This window comes from Drosophila mojavensis, unplaced genomic scaffold (genome assembly GCF_018153725.1).
Source record: "Drosophila mojavensis isolate 15081-1352.22 unplaced genomic scaffold, ASM1815372v1 contig_72, whole genome shotgun sequence".
Classification (NCBI taxonomy): domain Eukaryota; kingdom Metazoa; phylum Arthropoda; class Insecta; order Diptera; family Drosophilidae; genus Drosophila; species Drosophila mojavensis.
Window position 1 is genome coordinate 2,819,362 of NW_025318897.1, and position 21,037 is coordinate 2,840,398.

The 21,037-nt window shown below is 40.8% G+C and overlaps 1 protein-coding gene across 3 annotated transcripts; it reads left to right on the forward strand.

Moving 5' to 3' along the window:
* Positions 1-204: 204 nt before the first annotated feature.
* On the forward strand, positions 205-20,787 carry LOC6585856 (von Willebrand factor A domain-containing protein 8). Of its 3 annotated transcripts, none has more exons than XM_002011444.4 (7): positions 205-708; positions 13,820-14,247; positions 14,308-14,628; positions 14,689-15,257; positions 17,625-19,748; positions 19,800-20,234; positions 20,297-20,787. In XM_002011444.4, exons 1-7 carry the CDS (start codon positions 519-521, stop codon positions 20,394-20,396), a joined length of 4,167 nt encoding a protein of 1,388 aa, XP_002011480.1. In that variant the 5' UTR covers positions 205-518; the 3' UTR covers positions 20,397-20,787. The 3 variants fall into 3 exon arrangements, with proteins under 3 accessions (XP_002011480.1, XP_032588947.1, XP_015016321.1); XM_032733056.2 differs by having other exon boundaries at positions 634-708; positions 13,809-14,247; XM_015160835.3 differs by lacking the exon at positions 205-708 and having other exon boundaries at positions 13,962-14,053.
* Positions 20,788-21,037: the final 250 nt, after the last annotated feature.

The window sequence follows — 21,037 nt, forward strand, 5'->3', positions numbered from 1 at the left end:
AAATTGCTAAAATTGCTAAACAAATATTTAAAATTGCTAGATTTGTGACTAATAGCATTTAAAAAAAAAATTGCTAAATGTTCTTAAAAGTTGCCAGATCTAGCAACTAAATTGCTAAACTGGCAGCCCTGATGTGAACCACTCTATATGTTGCTTGGTCAGTGATGTAAATGACTGAATGCTATACGATATGGAATTAGAGACATCCATTAACACAAACTTAGTTTTCTCATCTCGAAGCGCAGCTGACATTCTATAGTTACTTCGGATTATTAATTAATTAATAATATAATTAAATATATGTTATAGTTACTTATTCTGCATAATTTTATTTATATTTACACAAGCTAATTTATAAAAGTATCAAGTTATTTGGAAAATCAAAGTACTATATGAACATTGTTAAATTGAAAATTACTAATCATCTTTCAGTTTAGTTTACGAAATTTAATGTTTCCTTGTCTTAAATGATCTACGATTTCACTCTTCGGATCTCTAATCCCTTCTCTTAAACTACCATGGTATTGAATCTATTTGCACGTGGCAGCTATCTGTTGCGTCATACCCATAAAAACACTGCAAGGAGTCGGGCCTACGGAATGGCAATAAATATAAGAAAAGCACCAGATAACAAGATAATAACTATTGGTGATGTACACGCACGTTTAACAAAGCCCAAGAAAGGGCATTTGGTGCCACGCAAGTATGGTAAGATTTATATACATATGTAGATTATTCATATAATACAGGAATCGCAAATAAGAGTTATGAATTAAAAAAAATTTAGCCTCAAAAGAAGCCTCAAGATGAGAGAGGAAAACACACATCACTTTAATTATATCCTGAACCCATTGAAAATGGGAAATCAGGGTATAATGGTTTTGTGGAAATGTACATACATACAGTTTGACACGAAAGTGTTTTCACTTGGGAAAAAAATAGCAATTTTGTTCTTTGACATTAAAAAAAAAAAACTACTAAATGTGATATTTCTAATTTTTTTAAAATTACATTATGTTTTCCAATTTGTTGTCTTACAAAAATAACTTTAAAAAAATTAAAAAACTCTTAACATAGGCTTAAATAACAATAACAACATAAAAGATATTCAAATTCAACTGACACGAAAGTGTTTGCACAAAAATAAAGTATTCAAAATAAGGCACTATTAATTATATTAAGTATCAAAATTAATATTTAGTATGACCCCCATTGGCTTCAATGACCGCTTCCAACCGTCTACTCATAGAATTGATTAGTTTTTGCACATATTCCACCGGTGTCTTCTCCCATTCCTCTAATATACAGGCTTTCAAATCGCTTTTGTTTGTTAGACCTCGCTTGGCTGTCCTTTTTTTTTAGATCAGCCCACAGATTCTCTATGGGATTAAGGTCGGGACTTTGTGCAGGAGTATCCAACACCTTTGCACAATTGTAGAGAAGCCAGCACCTGACTATGTTAGCTTTGTGTTTGGGGTCATTATCTTGGTAAAACCTAAATGTTGGTTTACCATCCCTAAAAAATCCAAACTTGCGGGCACTGGATACTAGATTCGTGCGTAAAATCTCCAAATACTGTTTCGCATCCATTGTACTCTCGATAAAGCACAATTCTCCAACTCCTTTACTAGAAATACACCCCCAGACCATCACTGAAAGTTTTCCGAACTTAATAGTGGGAATTATATTTTTCCGTTCAAGGGCTTTCAACGGCTTTCGCCAAACACGGCTGGGTCCATCGTTGTAATACAACATCATCTTCTTCTCGTCACAAAATATGGTTTCATCCCAATATGAATCCACATGTCCCACATGCATCCTGGCGAATGTTAGACGTCTTTTCTCATGATTCGACGACAACAATGGTTTTTTTCCGCGCAACTCGGTATGCAAACTCGTTCCTTTTTAGGGCTCTGCGGACACTTTCGCGGGATATGTCAATACGACATTCTTCCTGCAGCTCCCTGGCAAGCGTTCTGGTCGAAATTGTTGGGTTATCATTAACTTTCCTGGCCAGAATACGCTCGGCCCTATCTGTTAACGCCCGAGGTTGTCCAGTTGAATGCCTTGGCTCCAGTGTTTCGTTGTTTTCTGCGCGGCTTAAAATATTGTAAATGGTCCTCTTCGATATTATAAACATTTCTGCTATCTCCGCCATTAATTTCCTATGGAGTGGTTATAATAAACCAATTGAATAATGTCAAATGACAATCGCTTCCCTGTCATTCTTAATTTGTTTAAATTTTTTGAAGATTGAATCGATTCTTACAAAATATGACGAAATTGTTCAGAACATAGCATTAGCCACAGCTGTGCACATTGAAATCGCCGAAAACAACGGTAAATACGAATTTAGCAGTAAGAACAAATATAGAATAGCATGTGTGCAAACACTTTCGTGTCAGTTGAATTTGAATATCTTTTATGTTGTTATTGTTATTTAAGCCTATGTTAAGAGTTTTTTAATTTTTTTAAAGTTATTTTTGTAAGACAACAAATTGGAAAACATAATGTAATTTAAAAAAAATTAGAAATATCACATTTAGTAGTTTTTTTTTAATGTCAAAGAACAAAATTGCTATTTTTTTCCCAAGTGAAAACACTTTCGTGTCAAACTGTATGTAACAGGCAGAAGGAGGCGTGGTAGATCTTACAAAGTACATATATACAGTTTGTCAATAAACACTACGCACTGCGAAAGAAATACATTTGTTCACTTTAGATGCAAATATAACAACCATTAAAAAAAAAAAAACGTTTTTTTTGCAACGCTGTTTAATAATCAATTTTAAGTTTAATTATTTAAAAAAAAAAAAAAAAAAAAAAAAAAAAAAATATATATATATATATATATATATATATATATATATATATATATATATATATATATATATATAATTAGAAATAGATAACAAAATAAACAACAAAAACTAACATTACTCATTTTTTAGGCTGTCAAGAAACAGTTTATACAAAATATTAAATTTACCTACTTTTTTACATTACATAGAACTTAAAATAAACTATGCTAACTTTAATATCTAGTATGACCTCCCGTAGCATTTAAAACATGCTGGAGGCGGTTTTTCATCGAATCGACCAGCTTTTCGTGGAATTCGATGGGTATTCTTTGCCACTCTTCTAAAATAGCAGCTTTCAGTTGTGCGCGGTTTTTGGACCCTGTTTTCCCACTTGTTTTTTTAAGTAAGCCCACACAGGTTCAATGGGGTTCAGATCGGGACTCTGGGGTAGTGTATCGATAACTCTGCTACAATTATAGAACAGCCAGACCTCACATTATACTCCTTGCGCTTGGGATCATTATCTTTATAATATTTGAAATTAGGCTTATTGTTATTAATAAAGCCTCATTTTTCTGCACTTGGCTTTAAATTATTTTTCAAAATTTGGAGATATTGAGCAGCATTCAGAGTGTCCTCTATAAACACCAGTTGTCCAACTCCCCGTTGAGATATGTACCCCAAACCATTACAGAAAGTTTTCCAAATTTTATTGTTGGAACAATGTTTTTGTTTTCTAATGCAGTTAATGCCTTGGACTCGTCACAAAGTAAAACATTTTCCCAGTATTCTGACGGCTGTCCAATCATTGTTACAGCGAAATTGAGCGCTTCTCAATATTAAGCAGCGGTTTCATACGAGCAACTCTTCATGCGATACGACTAAGTCACACTCTTCCTGTAGTTCTCTGGCAAGTGTCCGTACTGAGATTTGCGGATTTCGGTCAACCTTCTGCAAATTAGGCGGTCTATACGGTAAAAAAATTGTTTTACGTCCACCCTTTTGCTCCAGTCTGCCTTCATTTTCAGCTCGATTTATGACATTATAAAGAGTTTTTCGAGATACAGAAAACTCTTCAGCTAATCAGACAACAGATTTTCCCAATGTGTGGTTATAATAAATTAATTGGATCACATCGAAACTTAATCTCTTTCCAGGCATTTTAAAAATTATTGTTATTAACTTTTAGAAGCTTACTCTGTCAATTTTACAACCAAAGTGAAAAATATGCAAAAAGAAACATGCATTGAGAGACGCACATAGCAAAGATTACGGTAAAGCACCGTTATTTCAAAGATAAAGAGCAAAACAGAAGTGGAAAACGCAATGTGTAAACAGTTTCTTAACAGCCTAAAAAATGAGTAATGTTAGCTTTTGTCGTTTTTTTGTTACCTATTTATAATTTTCTATTTTTATACCCTGAACCCATTTTCAATGGGAAATCAGGGTATAATGGTTTTGTTGAAATGTATGTAACAGGGAGAAGGAGGCGTGGCAGACCCCACAAAGTATATATATTCTTGATCAGGGTGACGAGCTGAGTTGATTTGGCCCTGTCCGTCTGTCTGTCCGTCTGTCCGTCTGTCCGTCTGTCCGTATGTATGAACGCGTCGATTTCAGAAGATATAAGAGCTAGAGACTTCAAATTTTTTTAAAATGTCCGTAATTACAGCGCGCATATCAAGTTTATCATTAAAAATCGATAACTCATCTCGATCTTTTTTTATCGATAAAAAACCTTATCGAAACCCAGTTATAAAATTATATCTTCTACACCTTTATTGCTAGAGTCTCCAAATTTTTAATGTATGCTTATATGCAATTTATACAATTTCGATTTTTGTTAAAATTTACCCCCCACCTCTAAATTCACCCCCTCACCCTCACTTTTGTAATAAGCGTATTTCAAATACTAGAGACTTGTGCTTTTGCAATTACATGCATATTCATGTTATAATTATAATCTGAAAGTTTCATGAAGATCGTACGTCCATAAAAAAAGTTATTAAACAATTAAGTTCTCATAGTAAGCGCACACTGCAGCCCATGCGTGTTTATGCGTGGTTGCTTGTGTGTGTATGTGTTTGTGTATGTGTGTGTGTATGTCTGTGTATGCGTTTGTGTATTTATGCGTGTGTGTGTATGTGTGTCTGTATGCGTGTGTATGCCTGTGTGTGCGTACGTGCGTGTGTGTGTGTGTGTGTGCGTGTTTCTTATGTAAACTGAAAGTCGCGAAAAATTATTGAAATATCTATTGCTCCAAGGGTTCAGGGGATCTCGTAGTCGAGCAGTCTCGACTAGAGCTTTCTTACTTGTTTTAGTTTTGATTTTATTATCATCATATGAGAAATCTCTCATAACAAAATAAAGTGCGGGATGTTTTATTTTCTATTCTTCTTTATTTTCGCAAAGAATGCGTGCACTTATTTCAAATACTAGAGACTTGTGCTTTGGTAAATGCATGCATATCCATAATATAATCATAATCTGAAAGTTTCATGAAGTACATCCACAAGAAAAGTTATTGAACAATTAAGTTCCCATAGTAAGCCATTGTTTTTTTCAGCGTTTGAAAATGCTACGCTACTCCGTAGTTTTGCTCTCGCTATCGCTCTCATTTTTGACGAGAGCCGCAGCAGATCGGTAGCGTAACAATAAAAAGTTTGTGCTCTGCTCTGCTCTCGTAGTTTGTTCTGTTAGAATCTGTAGCGATAGCAATAGTACAAAACGAAATGATGTGCTACGCTCTGCCGTAGCGGTAGCTGAAAACAGATGGCGAAAGCGATAGCTGAAAACAGATGGCGAAAGCGATAGCTGAAAACAGATGGCGAAAGCGATAGCTGAAAACAGAGAGCGAGATGAAATCATAGCAAGATGAGAACAGAGCGAGATGAGAGTAAAACAAATGTGATAGAGCGGTATGAGCAGCAGCAGATCTTTTTAGTGTTTGTTTTTACTGCACGCTGTTTTTTTTACTTTAAAGAGAAATATATGTAGTACAATATAAAAACAATTTGAAGATGAATTTAAAGATGGCGCTAACCTGATGACGCGCAGTGTATACTGAAATTGCCAAAACGATTTTGCCCATACGGTCTAATTGTTAAAAAAAAAAACCCAAAAAATACTAATTGTGCCAATAATTTCGTTCAGCAAAATCGAGGTTTATATTTGGTTATTGAAGTTTTTTCAATATTTTTAATTAAATGCACTCAGTTTTCCTTTTTTTTTTTTTTATACCCGGAACCCATTTTTAATGGGAAATCAGGGTATAATGGTTTTGTTGAAATGTATGTAACAGGCAGAAGGAGGCGTGGCAGACCCACAAAGTATTATATTCTTGATCAGGGTGACGAGCTGAGTCGATTTGGCCCTGTCCGTCTGTCCGTATGTATGAACGCGTCAATTTCAGAAGATATAAGAGCTAGAAACTTCAATTTTTTTTTTAAATGTCCGTAATTACAGCGCGGATATCAAGTTTATCATTAAAAATCGATAACTCATCCCGATCTTTTTTATCGATAAAAACCCTTATCGAAAAGCAGTTATAAAATTATATCTCCTACACCTTCATTGCTAGAGTCTCCAAATTTTTTATGTATGCTAATATGCAATTTATACAATTTCGGTTTTTGTTAAAAGTTACCCCCCCCACCTCTATGTCCACCCCCTCACCCTCACTTTTGAAAAAAGCGTTTTTCAAATACTAGAGACTTGTGCTTTTGCAAATACATGCATATCCGTGTTATAATCATAATCTGAAAGTTTCATGAAGATCGTCATTAAACAATTAAGTTCTCATAGTAAGCGCATACTGCAGCCCATGTGTGTTTATGTGCTTGTGTGTGTATGTGTGTGTGTGTAAATGTTTGTGTATGTGTGTATGTTTTTTTTTTTTTTTTTATCGTTTATTTACAATCTTATTATACTACAAGTTGCAAGTTGAGTGGTGGCTCGGATAGCGCGCGATGCTTGCGGGACGGCCGTAAAGCATTGCTTCGCAAGCACTATGCACTACCTTAGCCTGATACAGCTCGTCTTCTCATTCGCTCGACTCTGCGCAGCTCCATCATCACTGTGGCCACGAAGGTACTTGTTAGTTCCCAAGCTTCCTCCGATTCCAGCATGGCGTTGACTATGTTGTCCGCTCTGATGGAGTGGCCCACTGCCTCTTCTAGACGACGCCTCTCCTCCAGGAACCGTCCACATACGAAAAGGATGTGGTTGGCGTCTTCCACATGCCCTCGCCCGCACCAGGGGCACCCGTCAGTTTCCTCGTGACCAAAGCGCTTCAAATAGCTCCGAAAGCATCCATGGCCCGAGAGAATCTACAAAAGATAGAAGTTAACCTCGCCGTGTTTGCGGTTGACCCATGGTTCAAGCTCCGGGATGAGCTTGTGCGTCCACCGCCCTTTAGCAGAGCTATTCCACTTTCTTTGCCATCGTGCAACGCTGTTCGCCCTGATAGCGTTGTGTCGAACAGGCGCGTGCGAACTCCGCTCCACGGCTTCGGCAACCAGGTACTCCAGTGGCACCATGCCGGCTATGACAAGCGCCGCATCATCGGAGATAGTCCTGAAAGCGCAGCAGACTCTGATTGCGCTCAGCCTGTAGATCGCGCAAATGTCCCGGCTGTAGCTCGACGCTGCCATCGCTCTTGACCATATTGGCGCAGCATAGAGGATGACGGACCTAATGACGCTCATTAGAAGAAATCGTCCTTGCTGTTTAGGTCCCCGCGTGCTAAGCATAATTCTTGAGAGAGCTCTATAAGAAGCAGCTGCCTTTTTATGCACATATTCTAAGTGCTCGCGGAAAGTTAATCTTGTGTCTAACATGACGCCAAGATACTTAATCGCCCTCTTTGACGCGATGCTGACGCTGCCTATCCTTATATTGGCACTCCACTTTTTTGCGACTGCTTACTAGGACGACTTCCGTCTTGTGCGCCGCAAGCTCGAGCCCAGCTCCTGTCAACCAGCTTCGTATGCGATTGATACTTTCGCTGCACATATCCTCTGTATCATTAAGCTCCTTACCTATGGCGACGACAGCCACATCATCAGCAAAGTCAATGGTGTGTGCAGCCGCTGGTACTTCCAAGCGCAGTACGCCGTCGTACATGATATTCCATAGGAGAGGCCCCAGCACTGAGCCTTGGGGTACTCCAGCGGACACTGTATGAGTTTGGGGACCCTCACTCGTGTTGTATACCAATGTTCTTCTTCTGAAGTAGCTCTTTATTAACTCTTTTACATATTTAGGGATATTATATTGTGATAGCGCATTCAGTATCATATCCCAACTAGCTGTGTTGAAGGCGTTCTTAACGTCCAGGGTCGCGATGATGCAGTATTGCTTCGTCCCGTGCTTCCATCTGGTGCCTTGGATGGCGGAAGTTGCCAGGCCAACAACATTAAGGCATCCGTTGTTGACCGGGCCTTCCGGAATCCAAATTGATTTGGTGATAGGCCTCCGGCGTTAGCAATAGCAGTCTCCAGTCTAGAGCAGTTCAATTTCTCAAACACCTTTCCTATGGTGTCTAAGAGGCTTTAGCGCACGATTTAGGATCCCGTCCGGCCCTGCAGCTGTGTTGGTTCTAAGACCTCTGAGAGCTACTAAGATTTCTTCGTCTGTAACTAAAACAATTTGAGTGCTCGTTGAGCCCTGATTTGCAGACTCGGACTCCGGGGCATGAATGGAGCTTAATCTTTCTGGAAAGAGCGTTTCCACAATCGATTTAAGCTCCAGACGATCCGTCGGCTGCACCTGTTTACCTGCGTATAGTCTTTTAACTACTGTCTTACATGCCCTGCCCCAGGGGTCATATTCGGCTGAGTCGCACAACTCTAGAAAGCATTCTCTTTTCTTGCCCGAATGGCCTTCTTCAGCTGTCTTCTAGCTGCCTGGTAAGCTAATTGTTTTTCGAAAAACGTAGACCTACCCCGAGCCCGTTGATAGCTTCTTCTCGCCTGGATGCATTTGCGACGAATATCACCTATTTGTGCATTCCACCAATACGTAGGCTCTTGTTGTCGCGTGAACTGCTTGCGGCGTAACATGCTGCTATTGCAGGCACTCTGTAATTGGGCTACCATTTGGCGTGCTCTATCCTCAGCATTACCAATTGTGTCCAGAGACTGAATGGCCTCTGAAAAGACCGCGGGATCAAAAGTATCTAGCCGATACGACTCCCTCCACAAGGTTGACGCCCTAGCAGGTGGCTCACCTATTGTGAATAGAAGTGCCGTATGATCGCTGTCCGTATAGCTATCGCAATGGCTCCATGTTGCTCCCCGAAAGAGGGATGAAGTGACAAAAGTAATGTCGATAATAGATCCGTATCCCGCCCGACTGAAGGTGTACTCGTGGTCAGTTTTGAGCAGTGCAATATCTAGTGTGCGAAGATCTCCTGTAGGATACCACCTCTGGCATTTGTTGTGAGGCTACCTCATTCTAACGCCCAGGAGTTAAAATCTCCAGCTATAATGGCCTTCCGACCCCTAGCATCCTCGGCAAGCTCGTCGAGCACCGTCGTGAATTCATTGATCTGCATGCTGGGGGCCAGATAGCAACTGTAAAGTAATAAGTTACCATATCGGCCGCGTACGAGCCCATTGAATGACTTAACATTCGAAAGTACGTTCGTTGAGTTGCCACATACCCACAACACCGCTTTGCCATTAGCATCTGTTGCCCATGTCCTAGGACAGCTGGTTCTACAGTGGTGAGGCTCGCTGAGAAATGCTACGTCTATACATTTTTCCCTTACGATCTGCTCTAGAAGATCTTGGGCAGCAACACAATGATTTAAATTAAGCTGAAGGAACCTTAACATTTCATTTTACGAGCAGCCTCGTGGTAGGATGGGCACTTGAAGCTGCCTGCTGAGTGGTCCGTCTGATTTTCACCTTTCCGGATGCAGAGGCTACATTTTGGTGGCTTAGTGCATGCTTTTGCACTGTGACCCATCTCTCCACACCTGAAACAGGCGCCTTTTAGGTCACAGTCGCTGCCGCAGTTTGCTGCCATATGACCGTAATCAAGGCACTTGAAACAGCGTTTAGGCTGATCCACGGCGCGGATACGGCATACAACCCATCCAATTCTGATTTTGGACAGCTCGAGCAGAGTTTTGGCTTTTCCAATTGGAAGAGCAACCGTAGCTCTTTGCTGTCCACCAAAAGCCGGTCGAAGCGACTTGATAGCCTCAATGGGGAGTGAGCAATCCTTCAACTCCGCCCTAATCCAAGATCTCCTCTTTGCTCGCTAACTCATCTAGGTCACGAATCTCAATTTGAGCCGATTCGGTAAGTGTTTCAACTACCGCTCGGTCACCCAAGGCCTTGCCTACAGCTTCGTGAAGGGCCTCAGCGCTATGCTCCGGCATTCTGCTCAGTTGCAACAAAAAGTCCCCCTTAACTGTCTTCCTAATGCCTTGAACGTCGCCGTTCAGATGCTTTAGATTTGGGTCGGTCTTGACTACACGAAGCATGTCCGCATAGCTGCAACCACCCACGCCTGAAATCGTGATTGCGTCACTTCTGGGTCGTTTTTGCATGCGCTTGCGTCCTGTCGACCTGCCTGATTTGAATTTTCAGCTGTAGCCCGTAGAGCCATTGGTTCTTTTGGGTTCGCTGCGCCTATGTGTGTATGTGTGTGTGTTTTTTATACTCATTCACGAAAGTGAATCAGTATATTGGTTTTGTGCAATGTCCGTCTTGCTGTCCGTCAGTCTGTCCGTCTGTCCGTCCGTCCGTCTGTCCGTCTGTCCGTATGAACGCAACCTATTTCGGCGCTATTAAAGCTAGAGACTTGAAATTTGGAACACATACTCGTGTATATCTCCGATTTATAAAGTGTTAAAATTTTCCCGATCCGCCCACTAGGGGCGTGGCAAATCGGAAAATGCATTCTCCGATATACCAGAAATCATGTTTGTTGAAGAGCTAGAAAGCTGAAATATGGTATGTAGGTCCGCGTTGACCAACCAAGATCACGAGCTATGGCGGATATATCTACGCCCATTGGGGGCGTGGCAAATCGGATAAAACTGTATCTCCTAAAGTTGTAAACCTAGAATGCTGAAATTTTGCACGTCAGCTCATGGTATGATTCTATAAAGTCTAAAGATAAATTATAAGTCTACGCCCATTGGGGGCGTGGCAAATCGGACCTGAAGATATAGTGATTTTTTAAATTCTCCTATATTTTGGACACTATTGATGGCAGAGACCTCAAATTTTGTATATATATTCGGACTGATCACCCAAGACCAAAAAGTTTTGTCGGATATACATATGTCCGCCCACAGGGGGCGTGGCAAATCGCAAAAGTTTATATCTCCTAGAGTATAATAGCTAGAAGCTTCAAATTTGGATAGTTGAGTTACTGGTAGCCTTCTCTATCGATTCCCCAAAAATAATTTTTACGCCTCATTAGGGGCGTGGCATATCGAAAAATACCCTGTAATTTTCACATTTTTTGAGGGTAAGCATTCAAACTTTGCAGTTAGGGTACCGTTATCTCTTTCTAAAAACTGACCAAAAATGAGGTGTCTACGCCCAGTTGGGGCGTGGCAAATCGGAAAAACCTGTATATTCTACAGTATTAGAGCGAAACTTAACTACTAAATTGTTGATGGGATGTGAATGAGTATTCCGCAGTCGGTAACGCCCGACTGCAACGTTCTTACTTGTTTTTTTATATATTCGTTTATTGACAATCTTAATACAAGTTGCAAGTTGTGTGTTGGCTAGGATAGTTCGCGATGCTTGCGGGACGGCCGTAAAGCATTGCTTCGCAAGCACTGTGCGCTACCTTAGCCTGGGACAGCTCGTCATCTCATTCGCTCGACTCTGCGGAGCTCCATCATCACTGTGGCCGCGAAGGTGCTTGTTAGTTCCCAAGCTTCCTCCGATTCCAGCATGGCGTTGACAATGTTGTCCGCTCTGATGGAGCGGCCCACTGCCTCTTCCAGACGACGCCTCTTCTCCAGGAACCGTCCACATTCGAAAAGAATGTGGTTGACGTCTTCCACATGCCCTCGCTCGCACCAGGGGCACTCGTCAGATTCCTCGTGGCCAAAGCGCTTCAAATAGCTCCGAAAGCATCCATGTCCCGAGAGGATCTGCGTAAGGTAGAAGTTTACCTCGCCGTGTTTGCGGTTGACCCATGGTTCAAGCTCCGGGATGAGCTTGTGCGTCCACCGCCCTTTAGCTGAGCTATTCCACTTTCTTTGCCATCGTGCAATGCTGTTCGCCCTGATAGCGTTGAGACGCGCAGGCGCGTGCGAATTCCGCTCCACGGCTTCGGCGACCAAGTACTCCAGTGGTACTATACCAGCTATGATGAGCGCCGCGTCATCGGAGATAGTCCTGAAAGCGCAGCAGACTCTGTTTGCGCTCAGTCTGTAGATCGCGCAAATGCCCCGGCTGTAGCTCGGCGTTGCCATCGCTCTTGCCCATATTGGCGCAGCATAGAGGATGACGGACCTAATGACGCTCATTAGAAGGAGACGTCGTTGCTGTTTAGGTCCCCGCGTGTTAAGCATAATTCTCGAGAGAGCTCTACAAGAAACAGCTGCCTTTTTATGCACATACTCTAAGTGCTCGCGGAAAGTTAATCTTGTGTCTATCATGACGCCAAGATACTTTATCGCCCTCTTTGACGCAATGGTGACGCTGCCGATCTTTATATTGGCAGTTTCCACTTTTTTGCGACTGCTGACTAGGACAACTTCAGTTCTGTGTGCCGCTAGCTCGTGCCCAGCTCCAATCAACCAGCTTCGTATGCGATTGATACTTTCGCTGCACATATCCTCTGTATCTTTGAGCTCCTTTCCTATGGCTACGACAGCTACATCATCAGCAAAGCCGATGGTGTGCGCACCTGCTGGTAGTTCCAAGTGTAGTACGCCGTCGTACATGATATTCCATAGGAGAGGCCCCAGCACTGAGCCTTGGGGTACTCCAGCTGACACTGTATGAGTTTGGGGACCCTCACTCGTATTGTATACCAGTGTTCTTCCTCTGAAGTAGCTCTTTATTGTTTCTTTAAGATATTTAGGGATATTATATTGTGACAGCGCATTCAGTATCATATCCCAACTAGCTATATTCAAGGCATTCTTTACATCCAGGGTCGCAATAATGCAGTATTGCTTCGTCCCATGCTTCCATCTTGTGCCATGGATGGCGGAAGTGGCCAGACCAACAACTTTGTTTAGCGCATCCGTTGTTGACCGGGCCTTCCGGAATCCAAATTGATTTGGTGACAGGCCTCCGGCGCTAGTAATCGCAGTCTCCAGTCTAGAGCAGATCAATTTCTCGAACACCTTTCCCATGGTGTCTAAGAGACAGATCGGTCTGTATGAAGATGGCTCATCTGGCGGTTTGGCGGCCTTGGGTAGCAACACCAGGTTCTGGGCTTTCCATTTTGCCGGGAACGTCTCTTGAATTAGACATTCGTTAAATAATTCAGCGAACGTAATAGGGTGCAAGGCGAAGGCTAGCTTTAGCGCACGATTTGGGATCCCGTCCGGCCCTGGAGCAGTGTTGGTTCTAAGACCCCGGAGAGTTACTATGATTTCTTCCTCTGTGACTAAAACAATTTCAGTGCTCGTTGAGCCCTGATCAGCAGACTCGGATCCAGGGGCGTGAATGGAGCTTAAACTTTCTGGAAAGTGCGTTTCCACAATCGATTTAAGCTCCAGACGATCCGTAGGCTGCACCTGTCTACCTGCGTATAGTCTTTTAACTACTATCTTATATGCCCTGCCCCAAGTGTGTATGTGTGTGTGCATGCGTGTGTGTGTATGCGTGTGTGAGTTTTTGTGTGTGCGTGTTTCTTGCGTAAGAAAGACGCGAAAAATGATTGAAATAGCTATTGCTCGAAGGGCTCAGGAGATTTCCTAGTCGAGCAGTCTCGACTATATCTTTTTTACTTGTTTAAATTCTTGCTATAAAAGTTTTATTTAATATAAAATTCCATCTCATTTTCAATAAGTAATTTTATAGTAACTTATGGAGAAGATGGGACAGCTAAATTAGATCAAACAACACTTCATCACCTTCGTTGGATGTTACAAAAAGATTCTCTGCAACAAGACATGTTTCTCTTGGGTAGACCAGGACCAGTGAGTCGACACCTGGTCATGCAATTTCTAGAAATTACGGAACGCGAATTTGAATATGTTGCACTAAGTCGCGATACTACCGAAAGCGATATTAAGCAACGTAGGGAGATTAATGGTAAGTCTGCCAAATACCATGACCAGGCTGCAGTTCGCGCTGCCTTGCATGGACGAGTGCTGATACTGGACGGCGTTGAGCATGCCGAACGGAATGTATTGCCGGTACTAAACAATCTCCTCGAGAATCGTGAAATGCACCTGGAAAGTGGTCAATTTCTTATGGCATCGAGTCGTTACGATAAGTTGCTACAGGTGTGCCTTTAAGAATGCTTTAAGCTCATATGAAACTATAAATTTACTCTAAAATTTCAGACACATAGTCAACGACAGTTGGACGACTGGGGCTTACTTCGTGTTTCAGAAGACTTTCGAGTAGTGGCAATAGGACTTCCCACACAGAAATATAAGGGCACGCCCCTAGATCCACCACTACGATCACGCTTTCAGTCGCGAAACATAATATCATGCACATTTGAAGAGCTCTACGAGAATCTACAGAAATTCTCGACTTGTGTGTCCCCCTCAGCACTAAAACAGTTGCTTAAATGTGCATTTACACTTCAAGCAGCTAGCGAAGAACTTAAACTCCCAGATTTCCCATTTCATAATTTACGTCAAGGCGTTCAAATGATGGTATAGCATAAACTGAAATTATCTTCTCATTGAAGTATTTAGTTAAAATTTTGCTTTTAGGAAAATAATCCGCAGCTTACCATGTACGACGTCTTGGTATCTCTCTATCCCTACAGTTCTATACTAATACAAGAGCAGCAAAAGCGAGTCGAAGAAATGTTTACGAATATGTCGTTTAAACGTATTCGCACAAAAGATGTACAACGTATAAGTAGTTGTGCTAAAGCTTTGGTTGTTGATGTGCATCTGGACGAGGTTCTAATAAGCATGCCATGCAGATCCTCTACACTATTAAACGGAAAATTTGTCGATTTGCCGCATCAGCGCCAAGTACTTGCTGCTTTGCTACAATCCTATGTAGTTGGAGACGTTTGTTTATTAGGCGAAAAAGGTGTTGGAAAAACAACATTAATAACCGAGCTTTTACGCATAGTAAACCAAATCCCTGAACCAATGATGCTTTATGAAGACATGACGTCTCGGGATCTTATTCAACAGCGCGTTACTAATGAAGTAGGAGACACAATCTGGAGAGATTCTCCATTGATCAGAGCAGCTAAGACCGGATCAGTGGCAATACTAAATGGCATTCAAAGACTTCATAGAAGCACAGTTCCAGTTCTGCAACGGTAGATAACGAAACATTGCCTAATGAATAATTGCACATAACGCCTTTCAGTATACAATAGGCTTTGAAAACAGCTTGGAGGTGAATCAGTCCAGAATATATTATATGGATGAATGAAACTCTATGTAGAGTGAGGGCTTTCTCTTCGACAAGTAATTTTTATACCCTGAACATGGGAAATCAGGGTATAATGGTTTTGTTGAAATATATGTAACAGGCAGAAGGAGGCGTGGCAGACCCCATAAAATATGTAGATATTCTTGACCAGGGTGACGAGCTGAGTCTGTGGTGAGCTGAGCTTTATCCGTCTCTCCGTATGTTTGAACGTGTCTATCTCAAAAGATATAAGAGCTAGAGACTTGAAATTTTTTTTCCTAGGTCCGTGTATAGCACGCCCTTAAATATCGATAACTTGCCCAGTTATTTTGTTATCGACTAAAAACATTATCGAAAACCAGTAATAAATTTATATCAGCTACATCTTCGAAGCTGCTTTGGCAAGTATATGCATGTCTATGTTCTATCACTGACCAGAGAACACATAGACTAGACATGTAGAACAAACTTTTTCAACACCGAAAAAATGCGCTGAGGAGACTACACAACTTCGTATTTGCTCGGCTCAGTCTCTTGAGGCTCAAGCAGTGAAAATATTGCACGAGAAAATCAGTGTGCTGCAAGCGCTCAAACGAAATGGTTCTATTCTTATATGAAGCACTGCTATGCGCTATTTGTCCTACTCTCTCTCACTCTATCTCTCTCTATGGTCTCTCAAATAGCAGCAGCGCACAGAAATTGAAAATTGTTCGCGACGATCCCAGCTCTTTCCTTTTGAGTGAAGGGTATACCGAAATCATAAAAGCGTTTGTCACGCTTATGCAAAGAAAATGTAAGCGTTTCGATGGTTATTGTTGTGAAGGGTATGAAAGCGTTGATAAGCATAAAGAATATGATTTCGCGACGGGCAAGAACACACACACTTGCAGTCTCTGGAAACATGTGTGAGCATTTGTGGCCTGTGTGCGTAACTCTTGCTGCCTGAGCAAATTGTAGTGCCCAACATTTACCATTGATTGGCCTTTGAGTGAGCACATACATTTGCATACATATGTGTATGTATGTATGAGATGGTACAATAATTATCTGGCGATTCAGTAGTTTGTCAATTTTGTATGCTTTGCATTGTAGAGTGACTGACAAATGAGCCTTTATGACTTCATAAGTAATTTCGACATGCCAATATATTGTATATAATTATAATTAAATATTTTATTCAAATTTCAACCGAAAAATTTTATCGGGGTACACTAATATGTTTATTAAATTAGTATAAAAATTTACGTAAATATGTACATATACATCTGCGTGAAGTGGATATTCGTAACACCAACCAACCAGTGGCACAATGATCTTTGGCTAGTGGACTATAAAAACTTCAAGTGGAAATGAAATACGCATGTCGAAATTACTTATGAAGTCATAAAGGCTCATTTGACAGTCACTCTATAATGCAAAGCATACAAAATTTACAAACTACTGAATCGCCAGACAATTATTGTACCATCTCATACATACATACACATATGTATGTATGCAAATGTATGTGCTCATTCAAAGGCCAATCAACGGTAAATGTTGGGCATTACAATTTGCTCAGGCAGCAAGAGTTACGCACACAGGCCACAAATGCTCACACATGTTTCCAGAGACTGAAAGTGTGTGTGTTCTTGCCCGTCGCGAAATCATATTCTTTATGCTTATCAACGCTTTCATACCCTTCACAACAATAACCATCGAAACGCTTACATTTTCTTTGCATAAGCGTGACAAACGCTTTTATGATTTCGGTATACCCTTCACTCAAAAGGAACGAGCTGGGATCGTCGCGAACAATTTTCAATTTCTGTGCATGTCGGGCAGTCTCGACTAGTCGACTAGCTCTAGAGCTTTCTTCCTTGGTTTTGTTGGAAATATAAACATATGACTCGTGATAACTATGAATTAATGAGAGTTTTAAAATATCGCAGGTTTAAAATAACGAGAGTCGACTGTACACACTAGTCGACTCTCGTTATTTTAAACCTGCGATATTTTAAAACTCTCATTAATTCATAGTTATCACGAGTCATATGTTTATATTTCTCTTTATATTTCGAATGATTCCCATACAGTTTTATGTCAAACACTCGACAATTAAACTTTGCGAAGGTTCTTGGCGTATTAGTAAGAACTTTGAATTTGAATTTTGGACTCCCCTGAAATTACCTTTCTTTATTGTGCGTGGTTGCGTGTTACGCATAACTTACAAAACTTTTTTTTCAATTTCATATTATATAATTATATTTTTTATTTATTTGGTCATCCCTAGATTAATTCATGATCGCGAAGTACAATTATGTGATGGCACAAGATTGCTTCGTCAGGATCGCTATCAAGCGCTTCTGCAAGATGGATTTAGCAAAAGTCAGCTGTCTGAGCGTAATGTGCTCCCTATACCAGATAGTTTTCGCATTATTGCATTGGGCGAGCCTTTGAAATCGAAAAATGCTCAATTTAATTGGCTGACACCACAATTGTTAAGCATGTTCCTCTATCAGGAGCTGCGGCCACTGCAACAGAATGAAGAGCAAGAATTGCTAATTCAATTGTGCGGCGAATTGCATCCTAATATGAATAAGCTAATGATGCTGGCACAACTATTACGAAACTCAAAAAATCCATTACTTTATGGCCTAGCTGAGACGTTATCAACACGCCGATTAATAAAAATTGGTAGACGCTTAAAAGCATATCCATCAAGCAATCTGAACGACATTTATGATATTTTGCAACATACATTTCTTATGAAATTTATGCCCTCACTTTCTCGTACAGTTTTAGAAGAGGCAATGATGGAGGCAGGAATTGACAAATGTACAAAAAAAAATTGGTGCAATGATGAAGAGGGACGGCTAATTAGTGTAGTGAACAATAAACTACGAATTGGAGAAACAGAAATGGAGCTGTCAGAGATATCACGGGATCAGCAATCAAAAGTGCCCAGCACACTATTCTATGATATGCCACAGCACGTTATGATGCTCGAACGCCTCCTTCAGGACTTTATCATCGGTGAACATTTGCTTTTAGTGGGCAATCAGGGCGTGGGCAAAAACAAACTCGTAGATCGTTTACTTGAGCTCATGCGCCGTCCCCGTGAGTATTTACAGCTACATAGGGATACTACTGTGCATAGCCTAACAGTACAATCAACGCTAAGCGATGGGAAAGTGGTCTTTCAAGATAGTTCCCTAGTAAAAGCAGTGAAGTTTGGTCATGTGCTCGTTATAGACGAGGCGGACAAAGCACCAGTCAATGTTTCCTGCATTCTTCGCACTTTAATTGAGCGCGGCGAGATGGTGCTTTCAGATGGTCGTATGATTGTCCCATTTGGGGCTTGTGCAAAAAGCCCTAATTTAATTGAAACGCACGCAAACTTCAGAGTTATTGTATTAGCAAACCGGCCAGGGTACCCATTTTTAGGTAATGATTTCTTTGCGGCAGTAGGCGACGTTTTCAGTTGCCATGCCATCGATAATCCCACACCACGATCGGAAATATACCTCCTACAGCGGTATGGACCATCACTACCTATTAAAACTCTCACAATGTTGGTAAATGCCTTTGGTGAGCTTCGTAGTATGGCGGACGAGGGGCTACTTAATTATCCGTATTCTACGAGGGAAGTCATTAGCATTGTTAAACATTTGGAGCGCTATCCTAAGGAAGATATGTCTGAACTGGTAGGAAATGTATTTGATTTTGATCGGTACAATCCGGAGACTTTGGAGCAAATCACCAACGTTCTGGCTAAACACGGTCTGTCGATCGATGTATATGCAAGAAATGAAATGCAAAATCTGCGTAAGAAACATAAGATTAAATTGAGTATCGAACGCCACAGCGGGTTGGATGTGTCAGGTCCTAAATTCGGCAAATTAGATCCTAAAAATGCGCCCCATGTAGGTGGCAACACATGGGCCGGTGGTAGCGGCGGACGCGATACAGCAGGACTTGGTGGCAAAGGTGGGCCCTTTCGTTTTGACAAGGGTCATACTGTTCATCAATTGAGTGATGAAGAAAAAGCTAATATTCCACAAGAAATAAAGCGAGCCGCACGTGAAATGAACCGAAAGGCATATGAACAAAAATTAAAAGAGATAAAAATGTCTGCTCTCGACTATAGTTTGTATGCTCAGTTCAGTAAAGCCAACCAAAAACAAGTACAACAGTTAAGAAGCATTTTAGAGGCTATGCAAACTAAAGATAATGAACGCCAATGGCAGAAGTACCAATGTCATGGTGACGTCGATGACACTCGTCTTATTGAAGGTATCGCAGGAGAGAAAAATATTTACAGGCGACGTATCGATGCGAATCCCTGGTCGAATAACATCCATGAGAAACCGAATCGACTTAAACTTGTGGTTGATGTGTCAGGATCGATGTACAGGTATTAATCCTTTCAACAATGCTATATCTTTTATTTAATACGTTTTCTAAGATTCAATGGCTATGATGGACGGCTAGACCGCCAATTGGAAGCAGTAGTTATGGTTATGGAAGCTTTCGAGGGTTACGAGAAAAAAATTGTGTTCGATATTGTTGGACATAGTGGTGAAGGCTGGGAGCTTCCATTTGTCCCTGTGGGCAACTGCCCTAAAAACGCAAAGGAGCGCTTTGAAATAATACGTATGATGCATGCTCATTCCCAATTTTGTTGGTCCGGTGATAGCACCCTAAAAGCGGCACGAGAAGCTTGTTCCGTTCTGGGAGCAGAAGTTGATTATGACAATGGGGTTGTCGTTCTTCTTAGTGATGCCAATCTCGCACGCTACGCTATTTCGCCAAAAGATTTAGCTGAAGCTCTTAGTGGCAGTGAACCTAAGGTTAAGGGATATGTTATTTTTATTGGAAGTTTCGCAGAAGAGGCCAACAAGTAAGTTTTTATCATATCAAATGAAATGAAATGTTGTCCAATTATTTTGTGATTTCTTCTAGAATTGAAAATGAAATGCCTATGGGACAGAGCTTTGTATGTTTGGACCTCACCAAATTGCCGCAAATACTACAGCAAATTTTTGCATCTTCCATTCTCTAAAGAGATGAATGATTTGCACAAGAAGGATTCATCATTAATTGTAATTCTTAGAGTGTAAGCGTCGATAATAAAGAAAATAACGTGGGTTTAAAATTCCTCCTCTTTATTAAAAGAAGAGGTCTTTATATACCCTGAAGCCATTGAAAATCAGGGTATAATGGTTTTGTTGAAATGTATATAGCAGGCAGAAGGAGGCGTGGCAGACCCCACAAAGTATATATATTCTTCCTCAGGGCAACAAGCTGAGTCGATTTAGCTCTGTAAATATTGGAGTTAAGTGGTTTGCAATAAGTGTCCGAAATTCTTATGACACTTCTGGTCCTATATTTTCTAATTCTTGTGACACTTATGGTTAATGAATTTTTTACATTAAAGAAGAATGTAAACCTTTTGTGTCAATTGTAGTTATTGGTAATGAAGCTAATGGTATGGTGTTAGCTGATGCTGTGGGACATGATGCTGATGGTATAACTCCTCCCCTCTTAGAGTATGAATTCTCCTGAATTCTGTTTAAATTAATATTTATGTTTTGCTTTTTGCAACGTAAGTTTATATAAATCATAAAACATATAACAATGATTAAAATTATTACCATAATACTATTAATTATTTCTTATTACAATTCTGTGATTTCTTTTAAA